The following is a 21,735-nucleotide window of genomic DNA, read 5'->3' as shown; positions in this document are numbered from 1 at the left end:
GTTAAAATGTTGAATCTACAATCCTTTCACCTTTGCGGTTTGAAGCATTTCAAACACTGCTTACCTTCCCTCTGTCTATTGTAAGTGTCCCTGTAAAACACAGCAGCCGGGATCTTCTGTTTTACTTGATCCAGGACCATCACACTTCCCACGTCAAGCTTCTCAGGCCTAAGACACAGAACAGCCATTACAGAAACACATGACAAATGCCATAAGAATTGGCAGTACATACTTTAAGGGCAGTTAACCCTTTGCGGTCCTTTTATAATTTTCCCTTTCCAGTCCAATGTTGGACCCTGTCCAACATCAAAAAGAAAAGCACAGGTTTCTATGGAAAAAAGCAGAGAAAACCTTTCAAATGGCCGAGTGAGACCGATAGAAGCCGAATGAAACAAACAAAAAAAAAAAAAAAGGCATCTCTCATAGCCCCATGCATTACAGAAAGAACATGGACATAAAGCGCATCCAGCGCTCAAAGAATATCATGGACATTTGCAGAGCTTTTTGAGATGTTACAGTAATAAAATAATGACTTGGATCGCATTACTGGAGGAATTTGGGGATAAAACAAGTGATCATGGTCCTTTTGCAATTCAATGCCTTTTGAACCTGTTTTACTCTGAAAAATATTTTAAAACAGCGTGTGTAAAATAAACAGCGCGTGTGAAAATAAATTTGACCTGTCGTGCCTGACGAGTGCTGAATAAATGGACCGATAAGGGTTAAAACACATGAATAGAAGAGGGGTGTGCCAGTTGTTTAGGTTTGTTTCTTTTCTACTTAAACAAAATGTGTTGGTAGAAACACTTAAACTGAAAATAGTCTGTTCCAGTAGTAACGTCACTGGAAATATGAAAAGTATCATGAAATAATGCATGTGTAACAATGGTATCAAGTATGGACAACAAAACAGACATTCCATCAGAAATCCCCCAGATTCTGACTCTCACTAACTTGTGGTAATAAATGTTGTAGCTTAACAAAAAGTTGAAATGGTTCTACAGAAGACCTAAATGAACTGAAGACCACTTCGACCTTCCCCTTTCTTATGCCAGTTTAGAGCCCTGCCCATGGATTCAACAATGCTATCCAAGTATTCTTATAAATTACCTCTTCAAGGGAAACAATGACTGTATGAATACCAAAGTATTAACAGTGTCATATTGGGTTCACTTGCTCTATTACACACACACACATATATACATACTTTTATAACTGGTAAATTAATGTTGAAAATCATTACTTACAGTTTAAAGGGGGGAAATAGCCACTTGGTAGATTTCAGGTCGGCATGGCAGATCAGGTTCCCCTTGTTTAGAAACTGACCGGTCCAAACTGTGAAGTGGCCTTTACCTAAAAAAATATTAAATATGATTATTACAGAAAATACATACAACTTTGCAGCTTTATAAAAATAAAGAATTAAAAACAGTAGAGAATACAAGATACCTCCACCCCCATCTGAGCTGCTGCTGCTGACTGACCTGAAACAAAATATGAGAGTCAAAAAAGGTTGCTTGTGTAACAAATGTTTGCCAGTCTTTACTCCAAATGGCAATTTGCACCAAAGCAAAATCTAACTGGTAATTTAATATAAAATTAAATTTCCCTTTCACAAAAAACAGTGCAAATTAACTGGAGCAAAGATAAATAAATAGATAAAAAGATAGATAAAAAGATAAATTGTTGTCTCTCCAAAGCCAGAAAAAAAAAAAACAAGGTCTTGTAAAAACAACCAAACAATGTTCTGGAGCCCATCATTTTTGAGCTGGTCATCAGTGAAAACAATGAGCCAGGGCTGGGGCTGTGTGCATGCAAATGATACATCTGTGCAACTCATTCATACCCCGTATGTGCCTTGTTTATGCACAATCTAATCAGATTCAAGCTAACTTCGAGGAATCAATTCCCAGTTCATCTCTATATACTATGCATGTAAATCAGGTTTGAGCTGCATACTGGTCTGATCAGTCTCACAAAAGTGCACAAAAGGTGCAGAAGCACTGAATCCACCCAACCCTGTTACGTTTGGCATGGAAATTATTTTCGAATTCAAAACATTTAGTTGTACAAAGATCAAATTATTTGTGCATGTAAAACAGTGCTGTAAAGGTTTGATGACATTTGCTTTTCCAAGTGTGGCAAATAAGACAGTATCACTTTAAAAAGTGTGTTTCAGGGGTTCTCCTCCCCACCCCCGACAAAACAGGTTTGACCGAAGTGACTGACAGAGGCAGAGTAATCCCCAGATGTCCACTAGAGCAGGAAAGTCTTTAAGTAACGTTCTCCTGTTTACAAGCAAAATCGCCACATTAAGTGGTTAGGCTTTTCTTTATAAGAGTTTGCGTGTTTAAATGTGCGTCTGAACAGTCTCATCATGTAGGGTTATTACATTGGTTTCTTCCGGTTAAGCCAGTGCAAAATGGGGCAAGGTCTTGTATGTAATTTGTAGAGTGGCTCCATGTAACTGGGTACTTACATTGGCAGAGGCAATGGCTTTGGCACTGGTGCACTGCCCTTGTCTTTGTACATGAATGACACCACAGCATAGGGACACACATGCCTGGGGCGCTTCTTAATTTCATCAAAGGAATACTCATAGAAGTAGTGCTAGAAATAAAAGCAAAGTAAAGAGGATTTGTGAGGAAAGCATGCTACTCTCCCTGTGCACGGCTGTATGTAATCCTGCAGTATATTTTAGTATAAAGCAGGACTGCTATATTTATATTCACATATCCTTGCTAATAGATCAGCTTTGACCAATGATTTGTGTTTGTTTCAGTGGTTCACATGTTTGCCATTCTTGTCAACTCAAATATAACTCAAAAATACGCACAGGCGTGGGTCAACCAACCACACCCTGTTACATCAACAAATTCCTTTTAACAAACGTACAGCATTTTTAACACATACTCACACAATATCCCTACAGAGAGAAATAAATCTAAAGCAGAAATCATCTTAAGGAACAAAACACAGCCCATTAAAATCCTAAAAGCTCTCTGTCACACTTCTGGAAAAAGAAAGTATTGGTCTTACACCTGCACTGCTCGATTACTGCAGTACACAGCAACTTGCCTCGAGGTACCTCAAGTTTATGGAGGTACCGGGGACATGTTCCATGGAAATCACTACCTGATTAAATGTGTCTAATAAAATACTCCCAATTGGAAAAAGAAGAGTCAAATCTTTGAAAAACAAAATGAGATCCCAAAGCAGACTCACAATTTGTAGTGTTCAGCCAGTCATCTGGTATCACTGCCCAAATACAGTGGCAATGTTTAGCAGGACGCTGTGCATGGATTTTGCCGACAGGCACGAATATTGATATGGAGTTAGCTCCACTGTTCATCTGAACTGGCAGCTCTGTGCAGTACGGCACCATTTGAACGGAAACCCCAGAAGCGAGTCCGGTGACACAAAGAATTGTTCACATGAAGTGACTTACTAGAAGTCAAGTTCTTAAAATCAACAGGGATGTGTGAAAAGAAATATCAAAACAATCATGATTAGGTCAAAAACGATACTCTGGGAATAGATGCACCACCTACACCAATGACATCAATTCAACAACCTGCAAAAGTAGTATAGTTAGGTTATCGTCATAACCCGGGTTCCATGAAACAGAAATGTAACCATTACCTACTGGGTATTTAACCTTAAGACTGTGATAACCTGAATAGGTAAATCAAAGCTGCATGCAGTGCCTGTGACACAGTTACGTCCGCCCCAAGAGGGCATATAAGAGTACGGACACAAAAATCGTCATCGTTTTTCCTTCAAGATTGCTGCAATAAAAACTTGAAGGTTAATTGTTACATTTCTACTTCAGGGAACCAGAGTTATAATAACCTAATGACACCTACCAAGTATGAAATGTAACCATTACCTACTGGGTAGAAATGCCAAAACTCTAGCAAGGCAATATAGCAGACCAGCCAGAATGCCACAAGGCTAAGCCAAGGCTAGCTTGCATGTTACCATTAGGAACCCCAGCAGATGTAGCTAGGGCTAAAGAACTCACTTCTATGTTTATGCTTTAAGGGTAAACCCTGAGGCCGCCCTTAAAGTCAGCCGACAGAACTGCATAGAAGTATGGGGCATAGCCCACACCACTGCACTGCGCATGTCCCGACAGATGCACCCTGGAATAAAGCCCACGAAGTTGCCATGCCCCTGGTGGAATGGGCAGTGATCTTTTCTGGAGGGGAAAAAGTTGGCTTGCTTATAGGCCACCCTGACTGTTGGTAATCCATCTTGACAGCCTCTGTTTAGAAAGAGCTTTCCCATGGGACTTAGCCCCATAAGAGACACAAAACTGTCAGACTGCCTCCAACTCCAAGGTCTGTCCACATAATATGCTTGTGCTCACACCGGACAAAGCGTATGGAGCTGCTGTTCTCAGACTGGAAAGGAGGCAGATGAAAAGCCTTGAGCCAATTTCCACTCCTCAAATAGGTCCTGTAAAAATAACAGTATAAACTGCCATGGGACAAGTCGTTGGGTCAAAACCCTTAGACAGGTACCACATATTAAAAACGATCAACTTGTACCCATACTGCGAACATGTGGATGCTGCGCTGGTATTCTGTAAGGTGTGAACTTATTAGATAACCCCAGACAGCTCAAATGTTGCCATTCAGGGGCCAAACCCAGAGCTGCAGGCTCGAAGAGTTCCGATGACTACAACGAGCAGCTCACTGTTTCGGTAAGCTCCATGGCTGGCCACTGAGGCGCTGCCAGGGTTGAAAACCATAGTCTCCTGGGCCAATTAGGGGCTACTAGTAGCACCCTGGCCTGATAATGCCTGATCTTTTCCAGGCACAGCGGCAGCATGGCGCGTGGCAGAAATGCATACAGCAGCTGCCTCAGCCACGGGTATGCCAAGGAATCTATTGCCAGTGTGTCCCCACTTCCTGTTATGGAGAACCAAAGGGGACAATGGGTTGATTCTTGGAAGGCAAAAAGGTCCACCTGTACTCTCCCAAACCGTTGCTAAATAAGGCTCACCACGACTGGTGGAAGCCTTCATTCTGTGGCACTTCTCCAAACCTTGCACACATTTTCAACGTCCCATTTACATTTGTCAGTCAGTTTAATGTAATAATTAAACATTAACTATTGTAAAATTGTCATTTTGAGCAAATAGATCTTAATACTGTTGTAGTATACCGTTTAGAATGTACAACCTTTTTTTCTTTTGTTTTTTAAATATTATATTGTCTTTAAAAAAAAAAGAAACATTACCAAGTTATTTGGCATAGTAAAGTACTACATACCACATGTTTAAATCATCTCACGAAAGGAAGTGTGATTTGCTGGTTTTATTTTTGTGAATTACGGTAATTTAAGTGATTAGTCTTTCATTTGAGCCTTTAATAACTTACATGATGTACTGTATACCGTGATTAAGGTTACCACAGTATTTTAACAGTTATCATACCTTGCACATTTTATACCGTCCCATCCCTACCACATTACATATAATCACATATTGTATAAGGGAGATCTGATTCTATGCTTAAAATTGCAATACATTAAAATGCAACAGTGCAATACACATTCTGACTCCTTCCATGTCTTCAGTGTATATACATTGCTAATTTATACAGACATTTCAGTATAACACAATAGTGAACGAAACAATAGAGAAGTGGATCAATTTCTGTTTTCATTTATTTGAGCAAAACCTTTTCACTACTTTACATAGTTCTGCTTTTTACTAGTAAAAAGTGTGCTTTCAAGAAAGGGGTTAGAATGTGTACGCTTAAACGAGTGTCCAGAACTTTCTATTTCAAGTTTTTTTTTTTTGTTGTTGTTTTTCCAAAGCCGGGTTGTTTGCACAGGTTGTACAGGTTACAGCAGTTAGCAAACTACAGCTGCGCAGACACACTGCTGACCGAACAACTAATAACGTTATTAAACTCCAGTCATGGATAAATCTTCAGCCAGTTTGCCCGAAAATCTATCTAACTTTCCCTTCACTGACATCGCTTATTCGTGATGTTGTATCACAAAGCCTGTATTTCTCTGGGAGCATGGATTTCACAATTTCCATGAAAATTACACCAGTGCTGTGTAATAATAATACCCAATTCTCCATGAAAATCTCAGGTTTCAGAAAGAATGCTATTTGATTAAACGTTCGTTTCACCGGTAAACTTGTTATATGAAGTCCAGTTGAACTAGCTTACCCTAAGTTATGAAACACATGGCACAGAGGGTTTTAAAAAAAGCTTTAATTACAGGGCACAGACAAGTGCTACATTTAACTCTTGCTAACCTGGGGCAGACTTCAGTAAACATACCCTGATTTTTTTTTTTTTTTTTTTTTTTTTTTTGCCATTACCTTTTCTTTTTTCATTATGAATTTTTTTTTTTTTTTTTTTTTTTTTTTTTTTTTTAAATTGGATATTTTTATACCATCTTATTTTTTTACAATGGAAAAAAGTGTGTCCTATTTTATTTTTGCAACAATGTGTGTGTGTGTGAATCACCCAGAAAACACTGATTTGTTTAAAATTAACATTTCATCAACATAATAGGCTCTCTATTTTTTATAGTTTAATGAGTATGAAATCGCCTTTGTGCCCATGGATTAGATTTATATTTTGCCTTTCTGCCCGTTGAATTGCCTGGTGCCCCTGAATTCACAACCAACAAAGGCAACATTGCTTTGCCCTTCATGACCTGGTATACAGTACTAGTAACCAAAAAAGACTGTCAAAGAGCGCAAGCAGCAATACTGCCATGCAACAGCACTAATATATCAAATAGTGGTATGTCACCAGATCCTCTGATACTAGATCAGGGATGGTACTGTTTAGCCTTGGTTACTTTTAAGCACCTGCCCGGTGGCTAGGCACTAGTACAGTACACTGCACATACTGTACAGTGCTTGCACAATGCCCACAGTAAGGTGCAAAATGCACGGTACGGTGCACAGTAGCGACTGCCAGCGAAATCGGAAAGGGTTAACCTAATTCGTTGTGCAAAGTATCGGCGGGACCTACAGTTACCACAGGAGTGTTACAGGGATGCCCACCTGTAACACTGTTGGTCAAGCAACAGCTTGCAAACAGAGGAAAGCCGACTGCTAGAGCCCTAACAGTCTTCACACTAATTCGGTAAGCAGAGCTTAATGTGGCAACGAGACACTGTGGGAAAAACTGCAAGCAGCTTGACCCACAGCGTGCGTCTTGGTCTAACGCAGGACGCTTAACCCAGCAGAGGCATTAGTAATTCTGTGGGAAAAAAAAAACTAAATAAAACCACCAGAAGAGAAGTTTCTCACACAATACAGTAACCAAACAGTTACCGTCATTTTAATAGCAGCTTAAGAGAGAACACTAGTAGCCGACATAATGTATTCAATCCCAAGGAAGGGGCTTCGCGCGAGACATAAGGTCACTAATGGACTCAGACAAAAACCACGGCTGAGTCCACAAAACGTGCAAGTAAAATTACTATAAAACAAGCAAATAAAAACGCAATAAAAAGTGTAATACACAAGTGATAAAATCAGATACAAGTGTGACACTTACAGTGCCTATAGAAAGTCTACACCCCCTTGAACTTTCTTCACATTTTGTTGTGTCAGAGCCTCAGCGTTTCATGCAATAAAATGATACTCCACACTGTTAAGGGGAAATTGTATATTAAATACAAAACTGCAAGATCATAAATTGGATAAGTCTCCACCCCACTGAGTTAATACTTGGTGGAATCACCTTTGGCAGCAATTACAGCTGTGAACCTGTTGTGAAAGGTCTCTACCAACTTTGCACACCTAGATTTCAATATCTGACCATTCTTCTTTACAAAACTGTTCAAGCTCTGTCAAGTTCCTTGGGGAGTGTTGGACAGCAATCTTCAAGTCATGCCACAAATTTTCGATTGGATTTAGGTCAGGGCTCTAACTGGACCACTCAAGGACATTTACCTTTTTGTTCCTTAGCCACTCCAGTGCGGCTTTGGCAATGTGCTTTGGGTCACTGTCATGCTGAAAGGTGAACTTCTGTCCCAGTTTCAGCTTTCTTGCAGAGGGCAGGAGGTTTTCCGGTCAAGAACTTCTCTATACTTTGCTCCATTCATTTTCCCTTCTATCCTGACAAGTATCCCAGTCCCTGCCGATGAGAAACATCCCCATAACATGATGCTGCCACCACCTTGCTTCACAGTAGGGATGGTGTTCTTTTGGTGATGCGCAGTGTTGGGTTTGCGCCAAACATAACGCTTTGCATTTAGGCCAAAAATTTCCATTTTAGTTTCGTCAGACCACAAAACTTTTTGCCACGTGGCTACAGAATCTCCAGAGTGTATTTTTGCACACTTCAAAATGGGATTCAAGGTGAGCTTTCTTGAGTAATGGGTTCCTTCTTGCCACAATAACATACAGGCCAGATTTGTGGAGTCCTTGGGATATTGTTGTCACATGTACACTTTGACCAGTCTTGGCCATAAAAGCCTGTATTCTTGTAAAGTTGCCATTTGCCTATTGGTAGCCTCTATGATCAGTCTCCTTCTTGGAGGGACAGCCTGATCTAGGCAGGGTCTTGATGGTGCCATACACCTTCCACTTCTTAATCGTCTTGACAGTGCTCCAAGGGATATTCAAGGCCTTTGATATTTGTTTATATCAATCCCGATCTGTGCCTTTCAACAACTTTGTCACAGAGTTCTTTTGAAAGTGCCTTGGTGCTCATGGTTGAGTCTTTGCTTTGAATTGCACTACCCTGCAGAGGGAACCTACAAGAATTGCTGAATTTATCCTGAAATCATGCGAATCACTACAATTTAACAGCGGTGGAGGCCATTTAACTTGGTGTGTGATTTTGAAGGCGATTGTTTACACCCAAGCTAATTTAGGATTGCTATTACAAGAGGGGTGGGCACTTATCCAACCAAGATATTTCACTTTATTTAATTAATTTTCTACAAATTTCTAGAAATTTGTTTTACTTGGAAGTTGTGGGGTAGGATGTGTAAAATAAAAAATATATATATTTTCATTCCAGGCTACAAGGCAGCAAAAGGTGAACATTTTTAAAGGTGACGTAGACTTTCTATAGGCACTGTATCTGTTTGTAGATCTCTCTGCTGCTTCAGGTCGGTGAAAGGAAAAACAATGACTATGTCAGCAGTCTGCATGACAGGTACTGCGTGAAGCTTTGAGATATTTATTCAGGGTATCAGTCTTAAAGGTTAAATACCCATTAAGTAATGGTTACATTTCATACTTGATAGGGGTCTTTGCATAAGCACTACAGTATAAGGCTATATTTGCATATGGAAGCAGGTCAGAGGAGTGCAAACAAGACCTTGGTTCATGCCTGTGGCTTCCACCAGATGGAAAACGTTTCACCCATCAGGGTTCATTTCACACACACAATGCATTTAGCTCGTCATATTGTTACGAAGTGTCCATGCGGTTTCAGACAGCACGTAGACATTTTTATTGTAGTTCTCTTATATGAACCGATTATGGATTGATCCCCAAGGATATAGCCAATCAGTTGTCAGAACAGTGAAAAGGTCCTCCTGAGCTACATTCCCAGCATGTGGAAAAACTTCTTGTACTGTATAGCTGATAATGGATATTAGTGCAATATAACCATCAGTAATGTCCTGGTACTTTTTGAATGAATGTTCATGGAAAGTTTAATGAAAATCAGGTCTAACAGCTCCCAAGATACAGGCTTAATGACTTTTACAAAAGTAGGTCACCATGTGCCAATGAGATTTCCCTACGCTTTGTTTCCCCTTCATGACACTGTGTACCTCCACTAGAAATCCCTTCAATAGCAGCTTTGTGAAATCTCTACCTGTGTGAGCTCAAACGCTCTGTAGGACAGCAACGTGGTGACCCGTGAAGAGTTTTTGGAAACATGACTATCAAACTTTGGGGTTGGATCCAGGATATTTTTCGACATGTTTTCATATATGCTCTTAATTCTTCCCTGAAAAAGAAAGAAATGGAATAGAAGATATAAAAACATATCAAAAGCAACCTAGTAAATATAGAAGTTTTACATCAATCCATAATTAAATAGGAAAATGCTGCAGGCAAGACCAGTTAGTGCTCTGGAAAATCTGAAACATTAAATTATTACCTTCATAACTTTAAATATAATTATTTCTCCAGTTGCTCCGACAGCAAAGGGATTAATCTGTAGCAGATCAGCATGCTTGGACAGGTACACACCTATTGGGGGGGGGGGGAAAGAAAAATTTAACCAATCTGACAATTTATGCTGAATATTGTTATTGCAAGTTTGATGCACATATGTGCTTCACTGTGAGACCTGCCTTTTTGTCATTTGATAACTATAGCCAGAATATTAACAAGAATAGACATTCTCATTTAGTTGTACTTGTGTCACAGCAAACACTTCATTTGGTTAAAAATGCTGCAGCACCTTTGGACTAGCACAAGACAAACAAAAATCAGCAGAATACTCCCATTCTACAGTCTCTATATTGGCGTCCTGTTGAGAACAGATCTGGATTTAATGTTTTGATTGCTTAAAAGAGGTCCATTACAAGCTCTGCGGATTGTGGTTTCTCTCTCCAAAATCTTTAAAGCCAGGATTAAGACATGCTCATTCAATAGGGCCTTTCACTTTGCAGCCTATAGGTCACTATAGAAGACGTGCTAACTGTTCACAGTGGCTCTTTATACCACAGGATAACTTATGACATCTCTCAAAGCTTGCACAATGCCACTCTGCTAGCACTTCATTCTTGTAGCTATGGCTCCCGACTACAGCGTTAACTCTGCATTGGATTTCATTTTAAATTCTTCTGCACAACTAGATTAATCCTGTCGGAGGGGTTTGTCCTCTCAGATGAAAATACTGTGATAGAGAATGCCTTGCACGTCGGTCTTGCATTTAGAGGGTTGAAGCATCAGTGTGGCATCTCTGACAGAACACCAATTACTGTCTTGACCAGAATACAAAATATGTATCTACACCCTTTTTGCAAGAACAGAAGTCACAAAGAATGGAGCCTATACAAAAAAGGTATTAAAACAGTTTCAGCACAGATTAACATACCCAATGAAGGCTTGCCAAGTGTTGTGACTCTGGAATGTCCAATGTCTAATCCTTTTTCACAAATCCCATTGAGCTGCAACATACAGAAATAAGTGTATTAGAAAAAGATCCCCCCCACACCACAAGTGCAAAATCTACTTGTAATTAGTATGCTCAGAGCAAGCCACCAGAAGAAGCATTTCATAAGAACAGCAGGGTTAACTCCACAGCTGTTCTTCAAACCACAAGTGAAGCCCAGGGATGAATGGCAGGTGTGTTCAGGTTGCTCTCTCCCTTGCTTGCACAGCTGGAAGGGGCAGTTCCTATGGAGCTTGTTAGCACTGTGCCACATGAACGGTCTCTTCACCAGCAGCAAAACAAGTTTAGTTTTTTTTATCTGAAGCTGCAAACAGCAATGCAGTGTATGTATATTCAGAATGCAGCTAACTCTCCAAAGCTCTTCAAAAATAAAAAACAATCTATGTACTGTACAACATCTCATATCCAACTGCCTGTGTACTGGTGTATAGGCAGATATGTGAAACATCTACATAAAAAGCATTTACACTTCCATAAATAAGTTAGTGAAAAAAACTGCTTTAAAAACATAGGAATGTTTTGCTTTAAAAGTAAGCAAATGTAAACAAGATTAATTAGGCTACAAATATGTTGCTATACGGTTTGCTAGAAGCCATCTCTACACAAAGTTTTTTAAATACAATAAATACAAGACACAACTGTAAATGTACAGTACCCTGCAACTGACAGCTACTTGGTTCTGCTTTAATATCCCCATCACGGTACTTCTCGCTTTTCCCTGATATTGCCAACAGCCAATAAGCAGCTCTGTTTGAATACTGCTTCAGCTATCTTAAAACAAACGGCCGGTATGCACTGTGTTTATGAAGCTTGCTTTGTTTAATTCAAATGTATTTAAAAGCAACAACACTCTGCCAATATCTGTAAGCGTGCGGTCCATTATATAAACACACTGCACAAAAAAAAAAAAAAAAAACAACAAAAAAAAAAAAAAAAAAAAAAAACTCGACTGACGTATTGAAACGTCACTGCTACACGCAGCTGACTGACACAAGCACACAGCCACCTCTCAAAGGGGAACGCACCAAAAGGCTGATTGCTATAACGCTTTCTCTCTGTTTCCAATGTGGAAGTGGCTTTTGCTGCCAATGCCATTACTCTTGTAACCTACTTTGAATATTGCTTTATTTAGCAAGGCGGTTAACTGATCAGGGCAGTTATGCGACACTTGGATATGGAACGTTCCACTGTATTTACTTTCAATCAGAGTGCTACTGACACTCAATGTGGTTTGTCATCTTAAAGTTCTTCAATGAGAAAACAAAAAACAAGACACTACCACTGTGGATGGGCAGTAAAGTTCACTGAGCCAGCCAGGGAAGAGGGGGCTTCATTGCACTACTATTTTTTATTTAACTTTATTTAAACCTGGAACCTGGCTCCTTCAGTGTTTAAATCCAGGATAAATACAGCGACTACAGAAAATCTACACCCCCTTTCAAAATGTTTGTTGCCTTACAGCCTGGAATAAAATGCATTAAAATAGTTTTTTTTTTCATTTATCTACACATCCTACCCCAAAACGTCCAAGTGAAATAAATATTTAGAAATTTGTAGAAAATTAAACTAAAAATAAAAACTGAAATAGATTGGTTGGACAAGTGTCCACCCCCCCCTTGAAAAAGCAATCCTAAATTAAAAGCTGGTGTAACCAATAAACAAAAATAAAACTGAAATAGATTGGTTTGACAAGTGTCCAACCCCCCCCCTTGAAAAGCAATCCTAAATTAAAAGCTTTTGTAACCAATCGCTAAGGTTAAGATAAAATTCTATAAGTGCGTTCATCAGGACCTGTAGCGATTCAATTCCCTCTGCTCCCATCAAGAAATCCGGGACAAAGTTGTTGAAAGGCACAGATCAGGGGATGGGTATAAAAAAAAAAAAATATCAAAAGGCCTTGAATATCCCTTGGTGCACGGTCAAGATGATTAAGATGTGGAAGGTGTATGGCACCACCAAGACCCTGCTGGGATCAAGCCATCCCTCCAAATTGGATGACTGACCAAGAAGGAAACTGATCACAGAGGCTACCAAGAGGCCAATGGCAACTTTGCAAGAGCTACAGGCTTTTATGGCCAAGACTGGTCAAAGTGTGTATGTGACAACAACATCCCAAGCACTCCACAAATCTGGCCTGTATTTTACTCAAAGCCCACCTTGAATCCTGTTTGAGGTATGAAAAAAACTCAGATTCTGTAGCCATGTGGCAAAAAAGTTTTGTGGTCCGACGAAACAAAAATGGAACATTTTGGCATAAATGCAAAATGGCGCAAACCCAACACAGTGCAACACCCAAGAACACCATCCCTATTGTGAAGAATGGTGGTGGCAGCATCATGTTATGGGGACGTTTCTCATCAGCAGGGACTGGAGCACTTTTCAGGATAGAAGGGAAAATGAATGGAGCAAAGTACAGAGAAGTCCTTGAGGAAAACCTGCTGCCCTCTGCAAGAAAGCGGAAACTGGGATGAAAGTTTACCTTTCAGCATGGCAATGATCCAAAGCACACAGCCAATACTACACTGGAGTGGCTAAGAAACAAAAAGGTAAATGTCCGAGTGGCCCAGTCAGAGCCCCGACCTAAATCCAATCAAAAAACTGTGGCATGACTTGAAGATTGCTGTCCATCAGCGCTCCCCAAGGAACTTGACAGAGCTTGAACAGTTTTGTAAAGAAGAATGGTCAAATATTGCCAAATCTAGGTGTGCAAAGTTGGTACAGACCTATGTCAATAGACTCACAGCTGTAATTGCTGCCAAAAGGTGCTTCCACCAAGTATTAACTCAGCGGGCTGGAGACTATGATCTTGAAGTTTTGTATTTAATATACAATTTTTCTTAATAAAACCTTTTTTTTCCCCTTAACAGTGTGGAGTATAGTGTTTGTAGGTAAGTGTAAAAAAAAACCTCATTTAAATGCATGAAACTGAGGCATTGACAACAAAATGTGAAAAAAGATCAAGGGGTGTAGACTTTCTACAGGCAATGTAGTTCTGATTGACTGCACCTTTAAGAAAGGTGTATCAATAAAATCGGAAACAAGCCTGTCAAGTCAACTACAAGTGTATCCTGGATAGTCTTCCTTTACAGTTGGGTTGGTGTAAACTTAGCACTGCAGGATTTGCTTACCTTAAAAACGAAATTTCAAAGTATCAATTTTTCCGATCGCATTCCATGATGTGGAACAAACAAACTTTAAAAACGGAAGTCAAGTCAGCTATCTGGGAGACATATTTTTTAATTTATTGTGAAAACAAAGAGCCCACCTTTGTAGGATCAGCCAGCAAAAAAGCATAGGACTCCACAAGCTCCTTCTCTGTCCTCCCATCCTGTTTCAACTCTCGTCTCTTTTCAATAAACTGTAGAAGAAAAACAAAGACGCACAGCCAATCAGCATACAGTTGAATCAGAAGGGCAAAAAAAATCAAATGTAAATCTTTTCAAAATGTGTGCCGACCTCTTTCTCCAATAGCTCGCTGTGGATCAGACTGGCCTTCTTATAAGAAAAGGTGCTTCCTGAAGACGAGTCGAGGTAGGAGGAGCTCATAATCTTCAGAATCTCTTTAAACTCCCGAGAGTCCAGAGACATGAACTGAAACAGCGCTGCAAAACAAATATGGATTTCAGACACAAGCATTTGGAGGACAAGGTCTTAATTACACTGGAATCCCCTTTTCAGACCACTGTAGGGGCTGACCAGTGGTCTGAATTGGGAGATATTCTTAACAGAGCTTGAAGATCATTAGATCTGAATTGAAAGGAACCGACAAAGTTGATCTTGTCTCTATATGGAGCTGGAGACCAGGAAAGAACTTATTTTTTCCTAGCATAAAAGGAATTGTCTGTGATCTGTCTATGTTCAGAAACACCACTGAAGACTTCAGTACTGTACAGGCTCGGCCATGAAATGTAGATGGGCTTTTATTATTGAAATGTAGACATTGCAAAAATAAAAAAGGTGAAAATGTAGACTTCATGCCCTTATTAGGACACCGTCTTAAGTCCAGGGGACCACAAGAACGTGTTCACAATCGATCGGTCCCAGAACTGCATGTATACCAATTACCATTACATTACTTTACTAAAATCTGTCGCTACTGAAAAATCAGTGCAGTTCTATGGACTGGCACCTCCATTACAGTATACCCTTGCAGAGGAATTCTGCATGCCCAGCAGATGAGGGTCAGTATCTTAAGCCCCTCTGACACTGGCACTCTTACACGGGTCCAGGTCAAGACCCGGGTCCAGGCTAACCCAGGTTACAATCCCACACAGTGTGAAACCATGTACCTACATGGGACCGGGTTAATCCCAGTGACACACCTCAGGACGTGGGTTGACACATGTTGACCCAGGCTGAGCGAGACAAAATGCTTGACGGCCGTTCATGAACCGAAGCAATAACAAACAGCCATGTCTGCATGATGGTTTCACTTCCGCAATGAACGTTACTGTTTAGCCATTTTTTGTTGATTGAGACACACCATGAGCCAGACTGTAGCAGGGATGAATCAACATTTGGTCAAACAGTTAGATCCAGAGAAGCTTGGATGGAAGCGTCAGTAACAAGCTGCTTCTGGGGTACTGATACGCGCATTGTGCACATGCGTCTGTCACCCAGGTCAACCCTGATTTATCAAAAGCAGTGTGAAATCGCGTACCCAACCTGCATAACACAGAGTCCTGTCCGGGTAGGTTCTTTCCCTGGTAGATCATGCCAGTGTTAAAGGGGTTTTAGTAAATTCTGTCCAGCTTCAATGTTCATTTCATCTTCCCAGCATCAAACCACAGACATGGACACTGTCCAATTCGTTTAATTATTATTATTATTATTATTTTTTTTAATTATATATGCTTCTGGCAGACATATCTAAAGCCTCACTACATTAATTATGTAGTTTTAAACAACAATTCTTCTCCAACAACAAAAAAACAAAATGTTTTAATGCAGACACTCTTAGGAGAAGGCCAAAACAAATTAAAGCTTTAGCTTACATAAAACCATCTGAGACAGGCAAAGATATAAAAGGTTTCTAGTGCAAAGAAACTCCAGCGGGTAAGAAATGCATTTGTAGCAACAACCACTTGCACAACGCCATTATGGACGAGTTTTCTAATGAAAATCATTGTGCCAGCAGCATGCATACATACTAGGTTTGCTTTGTGGCAATCGCACACAAAGAAAAAAAAAAAACTGTGTAAAAACATTTACATCAACAAGTTCTGTAAAGCAACTTGATGCTCGATTCTGTTTATTAAAATGCACAAATGTTAACTAAAACAATAAATAAACACTGAGAAAGTGGTCTTACTTTTTTAAACAAATAGCTTCTTATAAATGACAGCATATGTGTCTTTAAATCTATAAAAACAGTGAAGCAGTATCAAAAAATAATGGCACCTGGGGTATGATAATGGCCTGTTTGACTAGAGGGCGAGAATTAATTGACATTGTATGCAGTCTACTCATTCCAACTGTACCAGTAGAAAAAAGAAATGTAAGCAATTAAAAAAAAAAAAAAAAAAAAACACACACACGTGTTGGTCGATTCAGGTTGCTTATCTTTTGTTTCCCGGTAGAGTACTTCTAAGCTGCGTTTAACCAGATAATTAAACAATGAATCGTTTGTGTTGGATAACATGGAAAAAAGTTTGAATGCAATATAAGATACACAGGTTTTTCTCCGTGCAGTTTGCACATGAAAGTGTGATCTGCAATGTTTTGCTTTGAGCGATCTTGTTTCTGGAATTAAACTGCATACATCAGTTGAATAAAAGAAACTACTATATAAAGAAAATGACTATGCATTTCTTTGCATCTAGTTCACATCAAGAAACAACTACTCACTACTTTCAAAAAAAGTACTTTAGTTTGTGTCTCGGGTCTAAAGCAGCACTGATGAGAGCTGGAGGAATAGCAGTTTCAACTTCATGAGGGTGCCGATGCTCTTCAATGCCTTTTCCTGTTGTTCTTCTGGCCCCACCTCCTCCGCACTCGAGCCAGCACCAGTAATAGAAGCACACAGCGCATGTACAGGATGCTTTATTTTCATATGCTTTAACATTGCTCCTGTACTTCCACTGTAATTAAGCTCTGCAGAGCAGTCTACAGTTACTTTTTGGTCTCTCCTTTTTATCACAATATACCCAGACAGGGCTTCACTTATTTCGAACTCCCGAAGATGATATTGCTAACCATGCGAGCAAAAGCATGCTAGACTCTGGGAGGTGAATATCCAGTAACAAAACATGCTGGACACTGGGAGGGAAATCTGTAGTAACAAAGCACACTGGATACTGGGAGGGAAATATCCAGTAACAAAACATGCTGGACACTGGGAGGGAAATCTCTAGTAACAAAGCATGCTGGACACTGGGAGGGAAATATCCAGTAACAAAGCACGCTGGACACTGGGAGGTAAACATCCAGTAACAAAAGCACGCTGGACACTAGGAGGGAAATATCCACTAACAAAGCATGCTGGACACTGGGAGGGGAATATCCAGTAATAAAGGCTGGAAATCGACAAGAATGAAATTCTCTGACTAGCCATTGTTTGCAGACACCCTCGTTCTTAACATTTGACTTGCACATTTGTCAAAGTTTAAAACGACTGTGAACAATTTAAAACGTTTGACACTTCGCTAACGTTTGAACGTTTAAACGCTAAACGCTAAACGCCCTTACTTGACACTTTTTACTGGAACATCTGTGGGCTACAGGAGTGGTGTGTGGTTTTCCTGTATGCTTTATGCAGACAGTAAGAGTTGGGTTGACAAAGTTTATACACTGCGAGCCCACTAGGAGGACAAAACGAAACACTTCAGCAAACAAAATGCAGCACCTATTAAACTCTACAAACTGCTTTTCTTCAGACAACATTGAACTATTTACAAGTTATAAAACCGATCAATATTAGCAATAAACCCATGCAACACAGAACTTCTTGAATGATTATACTGCAAACATCAACATCTACATAAACGTATCGATACATTTCATTAAATACTTTTTCAGTTTTAGGATGTCAAATTTCCAGGATGGTCTGGCATTTACTTGTATTTAATTTATTTAGAAAATATGGTATCCATAATTCACCATACTGAATCATGAATTGCATCCATCTTGATTCCATGAAGTCAGACTTATCAAGTGAAGTCATATTTGTCAGATTTATTTTTTGTGCATGTAGATTTTGACTGAGCTTGACTCAGTGGTTCTTAATCCAGTCCAAGTTTTTACTCCAAGCATGTTCTAATGTAGCTAATTGAAGCTGCCAAGAGGCAATTAACCTGGTTGGAATAAAGACCAGGACTGGAATACATCTCGAGGGCCAGAGCGGAGTACCACTGTTAGCTCCAAGGGGCGCACCAAAGATCTTTTGGGGCAAAATTCAAAATTACCCTGCCGGTTTTCAAAATCCCCAGTACTACAGATAAAATCCAAAGAGCATGCTCCGATTTATTATTGCGTTGCTACTCAAAATAGCAATATGGCTTTTATACAGTACAGAATTTATTTTGAAAATAGCTTTAAAGCAAATTTACACAAACATTATGAAAGGAATGCAAGTCTTGAGGTCTTGCAAGCACCCTTGTTACTGAACTGTGTGTGAATGCAAGATGTATTGCTTGTGGGGTCAAATGTAGGGCATTGTGTTCTTTATGAACCTGTAGTAATTCATATTTCAATGAAATAAAAGGCATGGTGGTGTATTTAAAGTGTGTATGTACGGTCTCTTCTTCCATGATAACCCACGATAGAAGATATCTTTGGAATACTGCATAGTGTTTACGTTTACACATTTGTCTTCAATTAATTCTGGACATCAGAACAATTGAAAGTTATGCGCCATCAACCATATTCAGGGTTCCCTATCAGGGGCATCAATGGTCACCTTGCACCTTTTCAGCACAACCGCACAAGTCTGATAAAAGTCCAGGGAAAACCTAAACATGTTTATCTGACTATGCATTCAAACATTACTTGAATACACATTCAAAATATATACTGCCTTTTAATTGGGTCTGCTATTTTATAAAACGAATCTCGAACATTAAGAAGGTAAGAAATTGTGAAATTATGTTATCCAAAGGGGTGGAGCTTTGTAGTGTGTCATATGTGGTCCCCTACAGTGCGTTAACTGTATTGCTCTTTTGAACAGAATCACTCGAAAAAGAATCTACTTTAAAAATTGCATTAAAAAAAAGAGACCATGTTACTTTTCTTGAGATAAAAATGCCTACATTCTGAAGTGAACATCTCACCAACCAGTAAACCTGGCTTAGATTAATTTCAGATACAAACGATTGGTGTGTTTCTTCACCAGCTGAAATGTACCTCAAACTTCTGGAGGAGGGGAAATACAAATAAAAACCCTAACCACAGCTTTGGCACTTGGGCACAATGTATTTGAATTTCTGGAATTCTTACATTAGCCACTACAAGTCCTTGACCAATAACAATGCAGGTTTTGTCAACCATGAACAATGGAGTAGCCATTCCATGAGAATTCCTCTTACCCTACCTTCTTTCCATTAGGATGGCATGGACCAACCACAACTTGAAAGGGGGGCCAAGTTCAGCTTTACAACTGTGTGGCAACAACTCTAGCTACCAATTACTGGTCCACAAAAAAATCTGGGTTATGAAAAAACCCAACACAAGCATTAATTTTAACCAGAAACCACCAAGAAAACCAAAGGGACAATGGATGATGGGTGTGGTCAATAACCTTCCAAAAAGCAGACCAAAACCGAGACTACTTGGGAAACCTCTATTTCATAATTCCAGTAATAAAAGCTACTGGATCAACAGGTTTTTCTCTGGGGAATATATGGAAAATGCGACAGTCCAGAGACGGCCCACATTCAACTCTTCTCAAGACAACGCGACCGTTAAGACACCCTCTTCACGTGTTGACTGAGTGTTGCTTTTCACCGGTTTACCTGCATTGTTTTGAACGGGACCGATGCTGCTGCTGCTGCCGTATACGGTTTTAAAATAAATTAACCTCTGCAGTGAATCAACCAAAAAAAAAACAACAAAAAAACAAACGTTCTATCATCAGCCGGTTCAAATTAAAATGCATGCAGCATTCCAATTATGAGATAGATTCGGACAGAACACAGCTTCTTTTTAGCAAAAGCGAATGATGAACAACCTTTCTTTTCCTTGTTCTTCCGGGGAATGTGAAAACTTCTCCTTGGCTGTTCTAGCGCTGCCTTTTCAAACGCCGCGGAGCCATTATCACTCGTCTTCAGGTCCGACATGCTGCTTCTGCGCCGCTCTGCATCTTCTTGCCCTGCTAGCAGCACGGGTCCTCCTTCACATACAGCCTGTTCGCCATCTTGTTTGGATGCGAGAGCCGAGCCTGCCATTAAATGCCTCGGAACATCACTATTCTCAATAGATACGCTGCCTCCGCGGCTCCCCCCGTCTCCTTTAGCCTCCTGTCCTACATTCTGGTTGCTGCTAGCCATTTTCACTGGAGAAGAACAGTCTTTAATCGCTCTGTGCTTCAGGGTCAGTGTTCGTCAGCCTCAGCTAGCCGCCGCCATACCTCTTCTCTGACGCAGTTCTACTGAACTCTGTGGCGCCTCGGCTCTACTGTTATGAGCACTCTGCGCGCGCCACCTGCAGGTCGGCAGCGCACGTTTCTGTACAGTATGTGTTACAGTCCTCTGCTTGCTTTAACCAGCTGCTGTATCCCACACCATCTATCTCACCACGCCGTCACTGAACTCAGAGTAATCAGACCTGGTAAGCATTGAGCATCTTCTGTCCTTGTGGTGAACTGTCTCTGAGGAGCCTGGCAGTTCTAAGCAGTGACATTCTGAGCAGCTATCAGCAGCAACACTTCATGGTAATGCACACGAAGAAATGTTTTAATTGTATCAAATACAAATGAATGTCAAGTAGGATAAGTAGTTTTCTGGATACATACATAATGTTGAAGTGTGACGTTTGGTGCATTGACAGGCAGTGTGGATGTATGGACAGTGTGGATGTATTGACTGTGGATGTATGGACAGGCAGTGTGGATGCATGGACAGACAGTGTGGATGCATGGACAGGCAGTGTGGGTGTATGGACAGGCAGTGTGGGTGTATGGACAGGCAGTGTGGATATATGGACAGGCAGTGTGGATGCATGGACAGACAGTGTGGATGTATGGACAGTGTGGATGTATTGACTGGATGTAAGGACAGGCAATGTGGATGTAAGGACAGGCAATGTGGATATATGGACAGGCAGTGTGGATGCATGGACAGACAGTGTGGATGTATGGACAGTGTGGATGTATTGTGTGGATGTAAGGACAGGCAATGTGGATGTACGGACAGGCAGTGTGGATGCATGGACAGACAGTGTGGATATATGGACAGGCAGTGTGGATGCATGGACAGACAGTGTGGATGTATGGACAGTGTGGATGTATTGACTGGATGTAAGGACAGGCAATGTGGATGTATGGACAGGCAATGTGGATGCATGGACAGACAGTGTGGATATATGGACAGGCAGTGTGGATGCATGGACAGACAGTGTGGATATATGGACAGGCAGTGTGGATGCATGGACAGACAGACTGCCTACA

General features: G+C 40.3%; 1 protein-coding gene across 2 annotated transcripts in view; it reads right to left on the bottom strand.

Annotated features, from left to right (window-relative positions):
• Window positions 1–20,868, bottom strand: part of tasorb (transcription activation suppressor b) — a 41,290-nt gene extending 20,422 nt beyond the window's left edge. For both annotated transcript variants that reach the window (XM_041224350.1, XM_041224351.1), the window contains exons 1-10: window positions 20,299–20,868; window positions 14,592–14,737; window positions 14,401–14,493; window positions 11,058–11,130; window positions 10,113–10,204; window positions 9,825–9,959; window positions 2,480–2,610; window positions 1,450–1,484; window positions 1,248–1,353; window positions 65–168 (exon numbers count right to left, since the gene is read on the bottom strand). In XM_041224350.1, coding sequence (XP_041080284.1) covers window positions 65–168; window positions 1,248–1,353; window positions 1,450–1,484; window positions 2,480–2,610; window positions 9,825–9,959; window positions 10,113–10,204; window positions 11,058–11,130; window positions 14,401–14,493; window positions 14,592–14,737; window positions 20,299–20,617 — 1,234 coding nt within the window. In that variant the 5' untranslated portion in view covers window positions 20,618–20,868. The remainder of the gene's footprint in view (window positions 1–64; window positions 169–1,247; window positions 1,354–1,449; window positions 1,485–2,479; window positions 2,611–9,824; window positions 9,960–10,112; window positions 10,205–11,057; window positions 11,131–14,400; window positions 14,494–14,591; window positions 14,738–20,298) is intronic.
• Window positions 20,869–21,735: the final 867 nt, after the last annotated feature.

The sequence above is a fragment of the Polyodon spathula genome, chromosome 23 (assembly GCF_017654505.1).
Source record: "Polyodon spathula isolate WHYD16114869_AA chromosome 23, ASM1765450v1, whole genome shotgun sequence".
NCBI lineage: Eukaryota > Metazoa > Chordata > Actinopteri > Acipenseriformes > Polyodontidae > Polyodon > Polyodon spathula.
The sequence above is the reverse complement of the archived record's forward strand: the minus strand, read 5'-3'. Positions and strand labels throughout refer to the sequence as shown.